The sequence below is a fragment of the Accipiter gentilis genome, chromosome 5 (assembly GCF_929443795.1).
Source record: "Accipiter gentilis chromosome 5, bAccGen1.1, whole genome shotgun sequence".
NCBI lineage: Eukaryota > Metazoa > Chordata > Aves > Accipitriformes > Accipitridae > Astur > Astur gentilis.
Genome location: NC_064884.1, coordinates 5,845,560 through 5,857,977, shown reverse-complemented (window position 1 = coordinate 5,857,977; position 12,418 = coordinate 5,845,560). Strand labels below are relative to the sequence as shown.

At 55.5% G+C, this 12,418-nt stretch overlaps 2 protein-coding genes across 5 annotated transcripts; both read left to right on the top strand.

Annotated features, from left to right (window-relative positions):
- Window positions 1-1,759: 1,759 nt before the first annotated feature.
- Window positions 1,760-7,286, top strand: HINFP (histone H4 transcription factor). Its single transcript, XM_049800624.1, has 9 exons — window positions 1,760-2,224; window positions 2,455-2,681; window positions 2,888-2,999; window positions 3,500-3,652; window positions 4,258-4,335; window positions 4,429-4,549; window positions 4,665-4,803; window positions 5,101-5,225; window positions 5,948-7,286. The coding sequence occupies exons 1-9, from the start codon at window positions 2,062-2,064 to the stop codon at window positions 6,468-6,470; spliced, it is 1,641 nt and encodes a 546-aa protein (XP_049656581.1). The 5' UTR covers window positions 1,760-2,061; the 3' UTR covers window positions 6,471-7,286.
- A 1,406-nt stretch (window positions 7,287-8,692) lies between these two features.
- On the top strand, window positions 8,693-11,866 carry LOC126038644 (sushi, von Willebrand factor type A, EGF and pentraxin domain-containing protein 1-like). Of its 4 annotated transcripts, none has more exons than XM_049800626.1 (5): window positions 8,693-8,866; window positions 9,194-9,328; window positions 9,636-9,803; window positions 10,036-10,169; window positions 10,296-11,866. In XM_049800626.1, exons 1-5 carry the CDS (start codon window positions 8,803-8,805, stop codon window positions 10,416-10,418), a joined length of 624 nt encoding a protein of 207 aa, XP_049656583.1. In that variant the 5' UTR covers window positions 8,693-8,802; the 3' UTR covers window positions 10,419-11,866. The 4 variants fall into 4 exon arrangements, with proteins under 4 accessions (XP_049656583.1, XP_049656582.1, XP_049656584.1 ...); XM_049800625.1 differs by having other exon boundaries at window positions 10,036-10,199; XM_049800627.1 differs by having other exon boundaries at window positions 9,966-10,169; window positions 10,296-10,422.
- Window positions 11,867-12,418: the final 552 nt, after the last annotated feature.

Sequence of the window (12,418 nt, the reverse complement as noted above, 5' to 3'; positions counted from 1 at the left end):
GCAGCATGGGCTGGTGCACAGCATTGCTGTGCTCATCTTACATGATCAGGACAAGACTGGCGCCAATACGTTCCTTATAATTAAATATTTCTTCTCTTGTGGAGTCTGCTGCCAGCTTGCGGGTCTATTAGGTAAGATCCATCCCTGTTTGTAATTCCATGCGCTTTCCCCAGCATTGGGCAGGAGATGAATTTGGCCTGTCATGTGAACTGCCTTCCTGGGGAAGGTTATTGGTTTTTTTAAGTGTAATTATTCTTTTCCTTCAGAAGAAAAATAAAATACAAAGAGCAGCAGCTGGCAAAGGCTGCATCTGCGCACGCCATAGAGGCAAGTGGGGAATGCAGAGCTGAAATAACACCCTGAATAATTCCCAATATTCTTAACTTGCAGAACAAGTCAGGTATTCTGTCTGCTCAGACATGGAGCTCAGGACCAAGAGGACATCACACGATCAAGCCAATGGAAGACTCAAGCTCCTGTGTACAGAGTCTTTCACTGTGTATATATGCCCTCTTATATAAGACAAGTCTTACTTTGGCCTGTCCATTCTTGGCCACCCCCTCCTGCTACCCACAGGTGTCTTAGATTTGGTTGACAGGTAATAGAATGGGCAGGAAGCACCAGGTGGGTTGGGGAAGTGTGGGCAGATGTAAAGTCACAGCAGAAGAGGGCTGTCTTTGCTTTGTCAGCAATAGGCTTAGTTTGCCACCTGCCTACTGGCAGGCTTCCCAGATAGTTTTGTCTCCTGTGCCAGATATTTATATACTTTGGTTCAGATATACAAGTTAAATCCCAGCCCCATTCAAGCTAATAGCTTTGCACTGCCTAGCCAGTCCAGGTGTTTTCTGTACTGGTTACAAAATAATTACATTGAAAACAAGAAGTCCTGCAGAAAACAAATAAACAGAGATAAAATAGAAACTCAGCCAGCCTTCTTTTAGATGAGATCAATCTCTTACCTTACATTTTCATTTGAAAAAGCATCATACTCAGATTTTCTATATAATTTAGTGAATTTGGGCATGTACTTTCCATTCACATCAGAGGAGAAGACCCGGTGTGTATGACAGGAGTTATAGAAGCAATTGCGTATTGGCAAGGCACGCTTTGTGGCACATTTTATACAATCCCATTTGGTTTTAGCATGGCATTTACCTGCGCTGAAGCAAACTTTCTGAGAATTGTGTCACCATTTTGTGTTACAAAGGCCTGGAACAGCAGATGCCATAGTCAATGTATATTTGTTTAAGCCAAGCTGTCATTTCAATCTGTCCTCTCGTTACCGAGTAAAGAGAATACGTTGCGTTATCTCGCAGCAGGAACTGCAGAACTGAGGGATTTTGTATTCGGCACTTGGCCGGGGTGCCCAGCTGTGTGGATTTTGACTGCAGCCTTTGCACTGTGAGGACTCTCTTGTTTAGGCACGGAATGTTTCTGGAGGCACCTGAAATGAACTTATGTGGCCTGTGCTGCTCTTCGCGCTCCACCACCGCAAAGCCTGGTCCCGTGCCAAATCTTAAAACAACGAAAGTGGTCCCGGCTTCCCAAAAGCCAAACGCCAGTCGGTCCCGCGGCTGTCTGCAAGGATTTCGGCTCGGGGCTCAGCCCCAAGAGGCCCAGGAACCTTTGTGAGCCGGCGCCGTTTCCCGGCGGGCCCGCTCGGCCGCTGCACGCCCGCCGCCGGCTCCTCCGCGGCGATTGGTCGGCGGTTCGCCGGGGGGCGGCTGCTATTGGGCGGGCGCGGTCCGTTGGGCTCCGGCGCCCCCCGGCGGGGCAGGGGCGGACGGAGGGTGAGCGGGGCGGTCTCCCGAGCCCCCCCGAGCCCCGGGGCTTCCCGGTTCCCCCTCCGCCGCCGGTTCGGTGCCTCTAGGCGTCTGCCGGCCGTGATGGCTTAGCCCCGACTCCGGCCGCCGCTGCTGCGGGAGCGCGGGGCCGCCCCTGCCCTTGCCGAGGCCTGCCGGACGCAGCGCCCGGGCCGGTTTCGGGCAGCGGGGTGACGGCGACGGTGAGGGGGAGCCCTCGGTGTTTCCGCTCTGCCCTTCGGGGCCGGCGGCCCCGGCCATGCCGCCCCCCAAGGCCGGCGGTAAGGGGGCCTTGGTGCTGCAGTGTGAGTGGGAGGCGTGCACCTACGTGGCCTCAAAGATGGAGGAGTTTTGCGAGCATGTGGCCCAGCACCTGCAGCAGCATCTTCCCGGGGAACACCGGGACGAGATGGACCCTCTCGGTAAGGAGCTGGCAGCTTCGACCCGCTGCGGCTCGCGAGCCCGCCCTCTCCTCTGAGATATTTCATTGTGCGAGAATCTTCCTCTCCTGGAGGAGAGCAGCGCTGCCTGTTGCAGGACTGGAATCTCGTGAAAAAAGCCGTGGTGTTTCTCTCTTTGCGGGAACCTGAGCTTTACTTGGAGAGTTTCCATCCGACAATTATGGCCTGTATATCTCCTGTTTGTGTTGCAGAGGAATACACGTGTTTGTGGCAGGAATGCGGTTTCTTTTCCCCAGAGAGCTCAGCTGACCTCATTCGCCATGTCTATTTCCACTGTTACCACACCAAGCTGAAGCAGTGGGGGCTGCAGGCCCTGCAGAGCCAGACAGATGTGAGCCATTGCCAGCTGGACTTCCAGAGCCGCAATATCATCCCTGAGATCCAGGAGAACTTTCTCTGTCTGTGGGAGTACTGTGAGGTGAGAACAGGGGACACCATTTCACTTTCCTATGGGTTATCTGTGATGTGGCAGCCAAGGGAAAGAGAGCTGCTTTTGTTCTGCAGCTCACCTGCATGCCTGCCTGTTGGCTGTGTTTGTACCTGTGTGAAAGTGCCTGTGTTCTGGCTGAGGCCAGCTTGTGCTGATCTCTTCACCCTATTCTGCCTGTCCTTGCTCCCCAACAGAAATCGTTTGATAATCCCGAGTGGTTCTATCGGCATGTGGAGGATCACAGCTTCTGTTCGGAGTACAAGGCATCAGGAAAGGAGAACCATGTGATCCTCTGTGGTTGGAAAGGTTAGTGGGTGCATGCAAGGCCTCTCTAGAGTGCTTTGCACAGGGCTGAATTGCAAACATTGTACGGGAGAACTCTGCACTCCTTGGCAGGGTTTCAGAGAGCCTCTTGAACTTCAAAAATATGTGTGCATGGTCATAACAGTGAAATGTTTCTGTAGAATCTCCTTCAGGGGATCCAGTTGAGTGCTTAATATTGAACTTTTCATTTATATTTAATTAGTACCTAGAAGAAAAGACTCCAGTTCATTTTTTTTTTCCAATAATTTCTCTCTCCTGTGTTTGTGCAGTTGCCATAGCTGCTTGCGGTGGAGGGGTGGGGGGGCCACACCAGTTGTACATTAGAGATCTCATCCTGCTGTGACCTTGCTTTGTGGGCTTTTTGGAGCAGGGAGTTGAACCTTGTTAGCCAAAACACAAGCAAGAAGCCTGCCATTCAGTCAGTTTGTGTATCGTGGCCCATGTGCGAAGGATCTTAATGGCATTGTGTTGTTTCTGTTTAGACTGTGATTGCACCTTCAAGGGGCGCTGCAAACTGCGGGAGCACTTGCGCAGCCACACGCAGGAGAAGGTGGTGGCCTGTCCTACCTGTGGGGGGATGTTTGCCAACAACACCAAGTTCTTTGACCACATCCGCCGTCAGACTGCACTGGACCGTAAGCTCCCACGGGTGGGGAAGGAGTGGCTTGTGAGCGGTCTTCTGACTGGGCCATTTGGTTTGCTAGAGCTGCCTGTTCTCTGCAAGCAAAGGGCATGGGTGTGGTTGGAAACAGTCTGGCTTCTTTGACGACTGGGAGCTCAGACACTGATGAATCTCTGAGAAGTGTCTCTTGCAGAGGCAGGAGGTTTGGAGGCTGACAAGGCTGCACAGGTCTCGCACTGCGGCAGCCAGAACTTTCCTCTTGCAGGGACCCAGGACTGAAGTCAAAGGCAGCAGCCGGGCACTTGCAGCAGCATTGGGATTTGCTTGCTGAGTTCCCTTGTGCTGTGCTGGTGATGTGTGTGTGATGGTTGCTCCCCAGTTCCTGCACTGGCAGCCCAAGGAGGCTGCGTGAAGGGGAGGCAGATTGGTCTTTGCAAGTGGCTTTTTATTTGTTTGTTTTGTTTGGCTTTGTAGTCAGTGTCTGCTGTGTCTGCCTGGAGAGAAGGGTTCCCAGCTCTACTGTAACTACCTCTTTTTCCCTCTTTTTGTGCTGTTGTCTCTGCTTTGATCTCTTTTCTCACCACCCCCTCCCCTTTCTCCCTGGCCTTCATGCTGCAGAGCAGAGGTTTCAGTGTTCTCACTGCTCCAAGAGGTTTGCCACAGAGAGGCTGCTCCGTGACCATATGAGGAACCATGGTGAGTAAAGGCCCCTTCTCCCAACTGAGGCTCTGAAGAGTGTGTGCTTTCCCCTGCTTTGTGGTAATGTTTTCCACCCATTGTTTTGCACAGTGAACCATTACAAGTGCCCTCTGTGTGACATGACCTGCCCGCTGCCCTCCTCCCTGCGAAATCACATTCGTTTTAGGCACAGCGAGGAACGGCCGTTCAAGTGTGACTACTGTGACTACAGGTGAGGACCAGGGCTTTCCATCTTCCCAGACTGCTGACGGAGAAGCACCCAGAGGCATGTGTGTGTCTGCATGCTACACAGTGTTCAGCCTTGTTCCCTTATAATTTCCTTTTAGCTGCAAGAATCTCATTGACTTGAGGAAACATCTGGAGACGCACAGCAAAGAGCCAGCCTATCGCTGCGAGTTTGAGGCTTGCAGCTTCACTGCACGTTCCCTCTGCTCCATCAAACTGCACTACCGGAAAGTCCATGAGGTGGGAAGGGAGCAGAGGGCTGTTCTGCTGTGTACTCTCTCCCAATGAGGCTGAGAACTGCTAAGTGCAACATGCTGTACAGAAGCATGAGGAAAAAAGCTAAAGTCATGTCAAGTGTCCCAGGCTGACCAGGGCTGTAGGAATGTGAGGTCAGGTTGCATTCCTCTCTTACTGCTGCAATGATGTGTCATGTCAGTCTTCTGAGAGAACCTGATTCCTCCTTCCATGCACATGCATGGGTACCAGGCCCTCTGATCAGGCTCATGGGGTATTCACATCCCTCTCTCTGCCCTTCAGGGTGACTCAGAGCCCCGGTACAAGTGCCATGTCTGTGACAAGTGCTTCACACGTGGAAACAACCTCACTGTCCACCTCAGGAAGAAACACCAGTTCAAATGGCCCTCGGGACATCCTCGCTTCAGGTACTGCCCATCCTTAGCTCCTCCCTATCTCCTCTCTAGTGCAAGAGAGCGCTGGAGCTGCATCCTGTGTCTTGCTGGAGGAAGACCTGGCATCAGAACCCAGCGCTTGGGTTCTGATGTTTGCCTGTAATATGCTCAAGACCCATTTCCCAGTGGCTGGGAGACACTGGGCAGGAAGCATTCGATGGAATCTGGCACAGTGACAGAGCAGTGCTGGGTGGCAGCTCCAGCAGTGGGTCTGAGATTAGGGGCAAGATTAGCAATGGTGCCATCACAGCTGCATCTGGTGGGATGTTTCTGAGCTTGGCAGGGGCCAGGTCCAGGTGTCCCACTCCAGGAAAAGCTGCTGTAGATCAATCTCTTGACAGATGCCTCTGCTGAATTTTCTCTAGGAAACTCCATAGAGTTACCAGAGCCTAAAAGCTGGGAGGGGAAGAGGATGGACTTCAAATGCTCCCAGTGAAACAGAGTGGTGGAAGGAGATGAGCTTGGGAGGTGATAGAAGCCTGGCAGAAGGCTCGGAAGCTGCCACATGGATGTGCTTTTAGGGATAGGAGTTGAAGGGTTTTTACCTTACTTGCCCGGTATCATCTATGTAGCACTGGGCATTGAAACCTAGAATATAGTGCCCCTTCCTGGGCTGCTGCTTCAGGCTACTACCTGTCTCTTGGGAAGGGGCTGTAGTGTGACTGGCTCCATCACCCATGCCTATCTCTGCTCAGGTACAAGGAACATGAGGATGGCTACATGAGGCTGCAGCTGGTGCGTTACGAGAGCGTGGAGCTGACAGAGCAGCTACTGAAGGACGGAGAGAAGCAGGGGGAGGCACTGGATGGCTCAACTGAGTGTGTGGTGCTGTCTGAGGGTGAGGGCAACCTGCAGGGCATCATTCTGGAGGCCCCAGCAGAGGCTTCCCTGGTGGAGAATGGTATTGCTGAGCTGCAAGTGGCCCCACTGCGCCCAGCCCCTTGCTCTGCTGACAACCCTGAGCCAGCACGGCCGAGTGCCTTTCTGGGATCAGTGCCGTCGTCCGAGCAAGAACCTGGCACCCTGGCCAACCCCATTATCCGTGTGGTGAACCGGACCAATGAGCACGGAGAGAGTGAGACTGTGTATTATGTCATGGCCAGCACATCCTCAGAGGAGCAGGTGTCAGCACCTGGCGGGCTGGCTGTGGAGCTGGAGGAGAATGTCATGGACCGTCTGCAGAAGACGGCTGAGGAGCTGGGCATCCAGATTGTGTGAGGTGCTCACCTGCCTCTCTGCACGAGGAAAACTTGGGCATCCATGAGATGTGCCTGTGGGGGAGGTTGGGAAGTGCTTGCGGGAGAGGGCTGAGCTTGTCTTCACCTATCTGCAGCTGGCTAAATTCCCCTTCTGCTGCCCCAGCCTTTCTGGCTGCTGGTTCTGGTCAGCATGGGGAGAGAGGAAGGACAGGTCTCTCTCAGTTGTGGGTCAAGTGATCTGAGCTGGAAAGCACTGTCTGTCTCCTCCTTTTGGGGATTAGGGACTAGCAAGCCTCTCCCACCCTTCCAGGAGGGTTGGCCTTTGCCTGACACAGGCCTTCCCCTCTGGGTCACTCACTGGTGGTATGGGCCCTGCTGCTGTGCAGCTAAGTTGTCAGCCTTTGCTGAGCCTGGTCCTCAGCTAGGATCTCCCCAGGCAGGATGATGTGCTGAGCAGACACTGCGGCTAAAGCCTCTTCCCTGGAGAGATGTGTAGCCCTTAGCAGGCCTGTTCTCCCCCATCCATACTTTGTTCTCCAAGGGATGGCTCTGCTTCTTCCTTCATCAGCAGTTCCCTGCACATCATCTTTCCTGGGTCATTCAGCTGGTGCTGTTGGTGGTCTTTGCACCACTGATCCCCTTACACTGCACTGATCTCTGGTGGGAGAGGGTGGAGGTGCTGTCGTTTGCAGGCTACTGTTCCCTGCAGCGCTGGGGGATTTGGGAGCTTCTTGCTGCTTTTGTCCTTCCCTGGGTTTCCTCCCCACATTGGGGTTTGGGCTTCTGGGCAAAGTGTACTTTGGCAAGACAAATAAAAGTCAGACTGCCAGGCCAACCAGTGTCTGATGTCTGTTTCAGCCCCATCCCTGCCAGCTGTGGCATGTTGTTGTGATAGAATGAAACCAAGTTGCCTAGACCCTGGAGTGTGGGAGGTGGGCACTGAAGAGCTGCCAGGATCTCTGGACACATCCTATGTGTTGCCACTTGGTGCAGCTGGCTACTGCCTTGAAAAGCGTGTTGTTCCACATCCCCAGAGGTGGCACTGGAAGGCCAGGTTTAACTCTGGCACTCTTGTTCTCTGCTGTCCTGATGCAGGCTTGATTTTTGCTGCCTCCTTCAGGATGTGAATGTCAGCTGCCTGCAATGTCATTGTTTGAATATAGAGAGTAGCTTGGGATTGTGAGCAGAGCCAACTTGCCCTTTGTGGAGTGATTTGGATGAGAACAATGTGAGGCTGGTGTCACTGTGGTGACACTCGGGCCCTCACTGCCCTGTGTGTAGAGGTGGTGAGCTCACATGGAGTCAGGGAGGCACCCTGCTGATCTCCTCGGCTGGACGCTGACTTCTTCCCATCTCCTTTTTCAAGCAGTTCAGCAAAAGCTGTTGGAATTCCAGGTTAATGGAGGAAATCACTTTATACTAAACCCTTGGCCATCTGCTCACTTTCTAATTACGCTGTGGGTGTGATTTGTGGCTGTGCCCTTGGAATGGGGCGATGAGAGCAGCCCCTTAGGCCTGCACCCTGGGTGAGGGCTAGCATGCTCTGCAGTTGCCATACTCAGGGGCTGGGTAAGGAGCAGGGATGAAGTGGGCAGAGCTGCCTACTGCAGGCTGTGTGGGAAGGTTTCCTGGGGCTGGATCTATGTGTGAAGGGCAGTGCACACCTCTGCACCCCAATACTGCTCTCTCCAGGGGCGTGCATGCAGAGTGCCTCCCATGGGCCAGTGAAATGGAGCTAGGGCCACATGATGGGCACCTTGTGCTTGGGGTGAAGCAGGGTGGGAGGCAGCTGGCTCTCCCAGCAGCCCTGAAGCATGCAGTGTAGGAGGATGCTGCTAGCTCTGGGGAGAGCATTCCTGGGCTGCCAGCATGCGATGCGGCCAGACCTTGTCCAGCCTTCCCTGCCCTTGCTCCCTGGTACTTGGCAGAGCTGGGCCAAGGATGCCTTCGAGAGAAGGGCCTCCTGCCAGGTTTGCCTTCACAGCACTTCCAGCTTGGCCCCCTTTCCAACACATGGGCCTTGGGGCTCTGCTGCCAAAGCCATGGCTGTGCCTGCATTATCTTGGACTATAGTGCTCCTGCACAATGTAAGTGCTAAGTGTTGGGAGCAGAGGTGAGGCTGTGGTGACTGGGAGGAGTTGTCCCTTTAAACACTGGGTCCAGGGAGGGTAATCTGCCAGAGATTATCTGCTGGGGAGAGGATTGGCATTAAAGGGAATGTCTCCTCCCTTCCCCCATGTCCTACAGCATCCCCTGTCCTGTGTGTATGGAAACCAAGATCACTTTCTCCTGGGCAAGCAGAGAGGGGCCTTTGATTCGAGGGGCAAGGGGAGGAGGGCAGAGTGTGCACTATGGGACTGGGCCTCCTCTTCCTCACCGTGCTGGCCATGCTGGTCTCCTGCGAGGACCCAGAAGGTAACAGGGTGTTTGGGGGAAGAGGGGCTTACGGGGTGCCCTAGAGCACCTGGCTGGACTGGTCTTCCCCAGCAGGGAGCAAGACCTTTGTCACACCCCTGTGCTGAGGCTTGGCACAGAGGAAGCGGGAGCTGGTTTGCAGGAGAGCTGGGGGCTGCTAGCAGATGCATGCCTCACCACAGCAGGGGTCTGGGGGTAGGCCAAGACGAGCCTTCGCTGGGCTGGTACCACCTCCCAGCGGGTTTCTGCGGGCTGGGCAGCTGGCAGGAAGGATGGTCCTTGAGTGTCTGCCCCAGCCCAGCTCTGCCTTGCTCCCTGTGGCCCCAGGAGACCTGGATACTTACTGGTCTGGCACAGCACCCATCTGCGTGGGGGGCTGCAAGGGGAAGCACAAGGAGCTGAAGAGGAGCCAGTGTGGGAATGGCAGCTGCTGCTGGCTGGGCTACAAGTCCTTCTGCCGAGGTACAGCCAGAGGACAGAAACCCGGGGAGGGGGGCGGGGGCCTGGGGAAGGCTGCAGGGCTTGGCAGAGCCAGCCTGGGGAGGGCAGGTTTTGTGCCATGCACACACATGTGGAGTTTCTCCAGCAGCCCAGTCCTTGGGCCACAAGGGGACGCAGCTTGGGGCACCCACAGATCCCAGCCAGCACCCTGGTCCGCGCCCAGGACTTGCAACCTTGTCTGGGTGCAACCCCTTGGGCTGCCTTTCTGCCAAGCAGGCAGCACAGGCTGCTAGTCCTGCAATGCCCCTGGGAACCTCCCTGTCCCCAGTGAACTGTGGGCGACCCGAAGCGGACTTCAACTCGGTGGTGTATGGCAACGACTGGTGGGTCGGCTCAGTGGTGCGGTACAGCTGCCGGCCTGGATTCCTGTTGCTGGGGGACCCAGCCAGCGCCTGCCAGTCCAATGGCCGCTGGACCCCCAAGCCCACCTGCCTCCGTGAGTACCACTGGGTGTCACGCTGACAGTGACACTGTCTGCATGGGGAGCAGGTGGGAGGGCTACAGGCATGTCTCCAATCCCTCTTTTACCCCAGCCCTCTGCGAGAGGGCTGTAGGGCTGGTGGGCACGCTGTGACGTGCTCTGGCCCTGCTCTTGCAGGGATCTGCCTGCGAGGTCGGATCGAGATCAGTGAGCGGGACATTACCGGGAGGTGCTCTTCATCTTGCAGCACCCAGGCCCACCTGGGGGCATTCCTCAACCGTGGCTGCATCAAGATCTCAGCCTGTGTCACCAAGTACTCAGGCTGGGCCCGCTGGTTCCTGCGCTGCGACATCTGTGAGTGTGACTGCCACGTCCCATGCGGTAAGTCCTGGTAGTGGCTGCCCACCTTTGGTAAGCACCTGTCTCACTGTTTTGTGGGAAGAGTTGGCAGTGAGAGCTGGGGACTGCCAAACAGCTCAAAATCTGCTGCTCTTGCTCTCCTTACAGCTTCCTCCGGGTAGAGCTGGGCTGTCTGGGGCTGTGGCCGCTGGCCCCACGCCAAGGGAGGCTTCCACCCTGGATGTCTGCTTCCCTTCGCCATGTGTCTCCATTGCTGTGCTCCTTCCATAAGCTCCGTCTGTCCCAAGGCTTTCATCTGAGAGGAGGTGTTTTGGACTCACTGTCTTTCAGGGCTGCCTTCCTGCCTGGCCCCATCCCTTGAGTCTCCAGCAGCAGGAGATGCTCTCTGAGCAGCAGGCACTGGAGAGCTGCATGTGTTTCCTGCAGCTGGGCTTGGGAATGTTGGTGTCTTGGCCTCCATTTGCTTGGCTGCTTCCTAGGGGAGGCTTATATCCCCTTTTAGCGGGGAGGTAGCATGTGTGCCTGTGCCTGTTGCAGGAGTATCTATCCCATCTGTGCTGCAGGTTGTGATTTCTCCCTGCCAGGTATTTCCTGCACACGGGCCAGGCCCTGGGCTGAGAGGTAGATCTGCCCTCTGTGCTTGCTGCAGCTGTCAGGTAGAGTGTAACCCTGTGCTATGCCACCTCTCTTCTCAGGAGTGGGTTTCTGACCACGCTCCTTTCCCTAAACTATTTCTTCTCCCCACTGGCCCTTCACTTCTCACCGGGGCAATGCTCAGTGGGTTGCACTCATGCTGATGGTGGTACCTGCCTCCAGCCAGGAACAGCCCTGTGCTCCTTGGGGACCGCCCTGGCTCCCTCTGAAGCAGCAATAGAAAAGCTAAAATTTTTATTTGCCCAGGGAAGGAGAAGGTGGTCTGGAACACATGTGATGGGATTGCCAGGGGAGCTGGAGGACCAGCAGCACCACCATGGGTAATTAAAAATATGTTTACAGGAAATCACACAGGTTTTTCAGTCATGCAAAGAAATTCTGCTGGCTCTGCCCTGGAGCCTTGGACTTAGGTGACAGAGCCAGGACAGGCTCCCTCTGCCACTGATACTGCCCTGAACATGTGAACCACCATGGGGACACAGCTCTGGTCAAGGCCACTGTAGGAAGGTCCTAGCTGGGTACCAGATGGATGCTGAATGTGCCCATGACACAGACCGCCAAGCCTTTCTGGGCACTGGCCTCCCATCCCTGCTGGCCTTCCACCTTGAAATGACTAGAGCAGGATGCTGCAGCAGCTGCTGGTTTCTGTATTGCCACCAGCTTGGCCTCAGGAGCTCCTGACCCAGCCTTGAGCAGTTGAGAAGGAAGGGGCTTTAGCATCAAGGGGGGTCACTCCCAGGCCCTGCTTGTGCCCATCTGCAGGGAAGCAGGGCTGTTTTGCACTGCGCAGAGGGGGCCTGGGCTGAGACCTGCTAACAGTGAGTGCCCTGGGAATGGGAGCCAGTGTACTGAATGCAGAGCAAACTGGGTATGTCCAGCGTGCCTTTTGCTCCATGAGGAGATGACTTAGGACCTCCAGGTGGAGCTTGGCTCGATGGCTACCTCCTTGTGCCCTCTCCCTGCCCAGCCTGTGGGCTGCCCTGGCCCGCAGTCTCTCCTCTGGCTAGATCCTGCTCCACCAAGGAGCCAAATCACTGCCCGAGGCTGGCTGTGGGAGGGGAAAGCTTTCCTTGGCTCAACAGATGGTTTTTTAATTAATACTCTTGTTAGTGCCACTCATTTCCATATGTCTTTCACGTTTAAGTGCTGTGGTGGGTGAGAGGTGTGAGTAACAGTGAGGATGGAGCCAGGCGCGGTGCTGTGGAGGATGGAGGTGCAGGGGGATGGCAGGTCCTGCATGATGAGCCACAGAGGGGAGTGTGTGCTGGGGGTAAAGCCCTGCGGGGGGCACCCTCCTATCAAGGCCATTTGCAGCCAGGTGTAACCCCACCAGCCCTGGTTCTCGGCGCCTGGTGTGGGCTTCCCAGGCAGTGCTCTGCGTTGCAGCCCCGGTTTCACCCAGCTTGTGCCCCCATTGGGGTGGCTACACGGTGGTGCGGCCCCTGTCCCAGGTCAGTGCAGGGCTGAGCTGGGGCAGAAGCACCCTAGGCAGGAGCGTTGGGCTCACAGGGTTTTGGGCTGAAGTGGCAACGGAAGGAGCTGCGGTGGGTTCTGCCTCATATGTGATCAGGAGCAGGCAGCTGGGAGGGTGCTTGGGGGGGGGGGGGGAAGTTGTG

Excerpts from the sequence above, each read along its gene's own strand:
- LOC126038644 (XM_049800625.1), top strand. The coding sequence starts at position 8,803 with ATGGGACTGGGCCTCCTCTTCCTCACCGTGCTGGCCATGCTGGTCTCC. Across the intron at positions 9,329-9,635 it reads CTACAAGTCCTTCTGCCGAG|TGAACTGTGGGCGACCCGAA; the intron begins GTACAGCCAGAG and ends CCCTGTCCCCAG. Across the intron at positions 10,200-10,295 it reads GTAGTGGCTGCCCACCTTTG|CTTCCTCCGGGTAGAGCTGG; the intron begins GTAAGCACCTGT and ends CTCTCCTTACAG.
- HINFP (XM_049800624.1), top strand. The coding sequence starts at position 2,062 with ATGCCGCCCCCCAAGGCCGGCGGTAAGGGGGCCTTGGTGCTGCAGTGT. Across the intron at positions 4,336-4,428 it reads TGACCATATGAGGAACCATG|TGAACCATTACAAGTGCCCT; the intron begins GTGAGTAAAGGC and ends TGTTTTGCACAG. Across the intron at positions 5,226-5,947 it reads TCGGGACATCCTCGCTTCAG|GTACAAGGAACATGAGGATG; the intron begins GTACTGCCCATC and ends ATCTCTGCTCAG.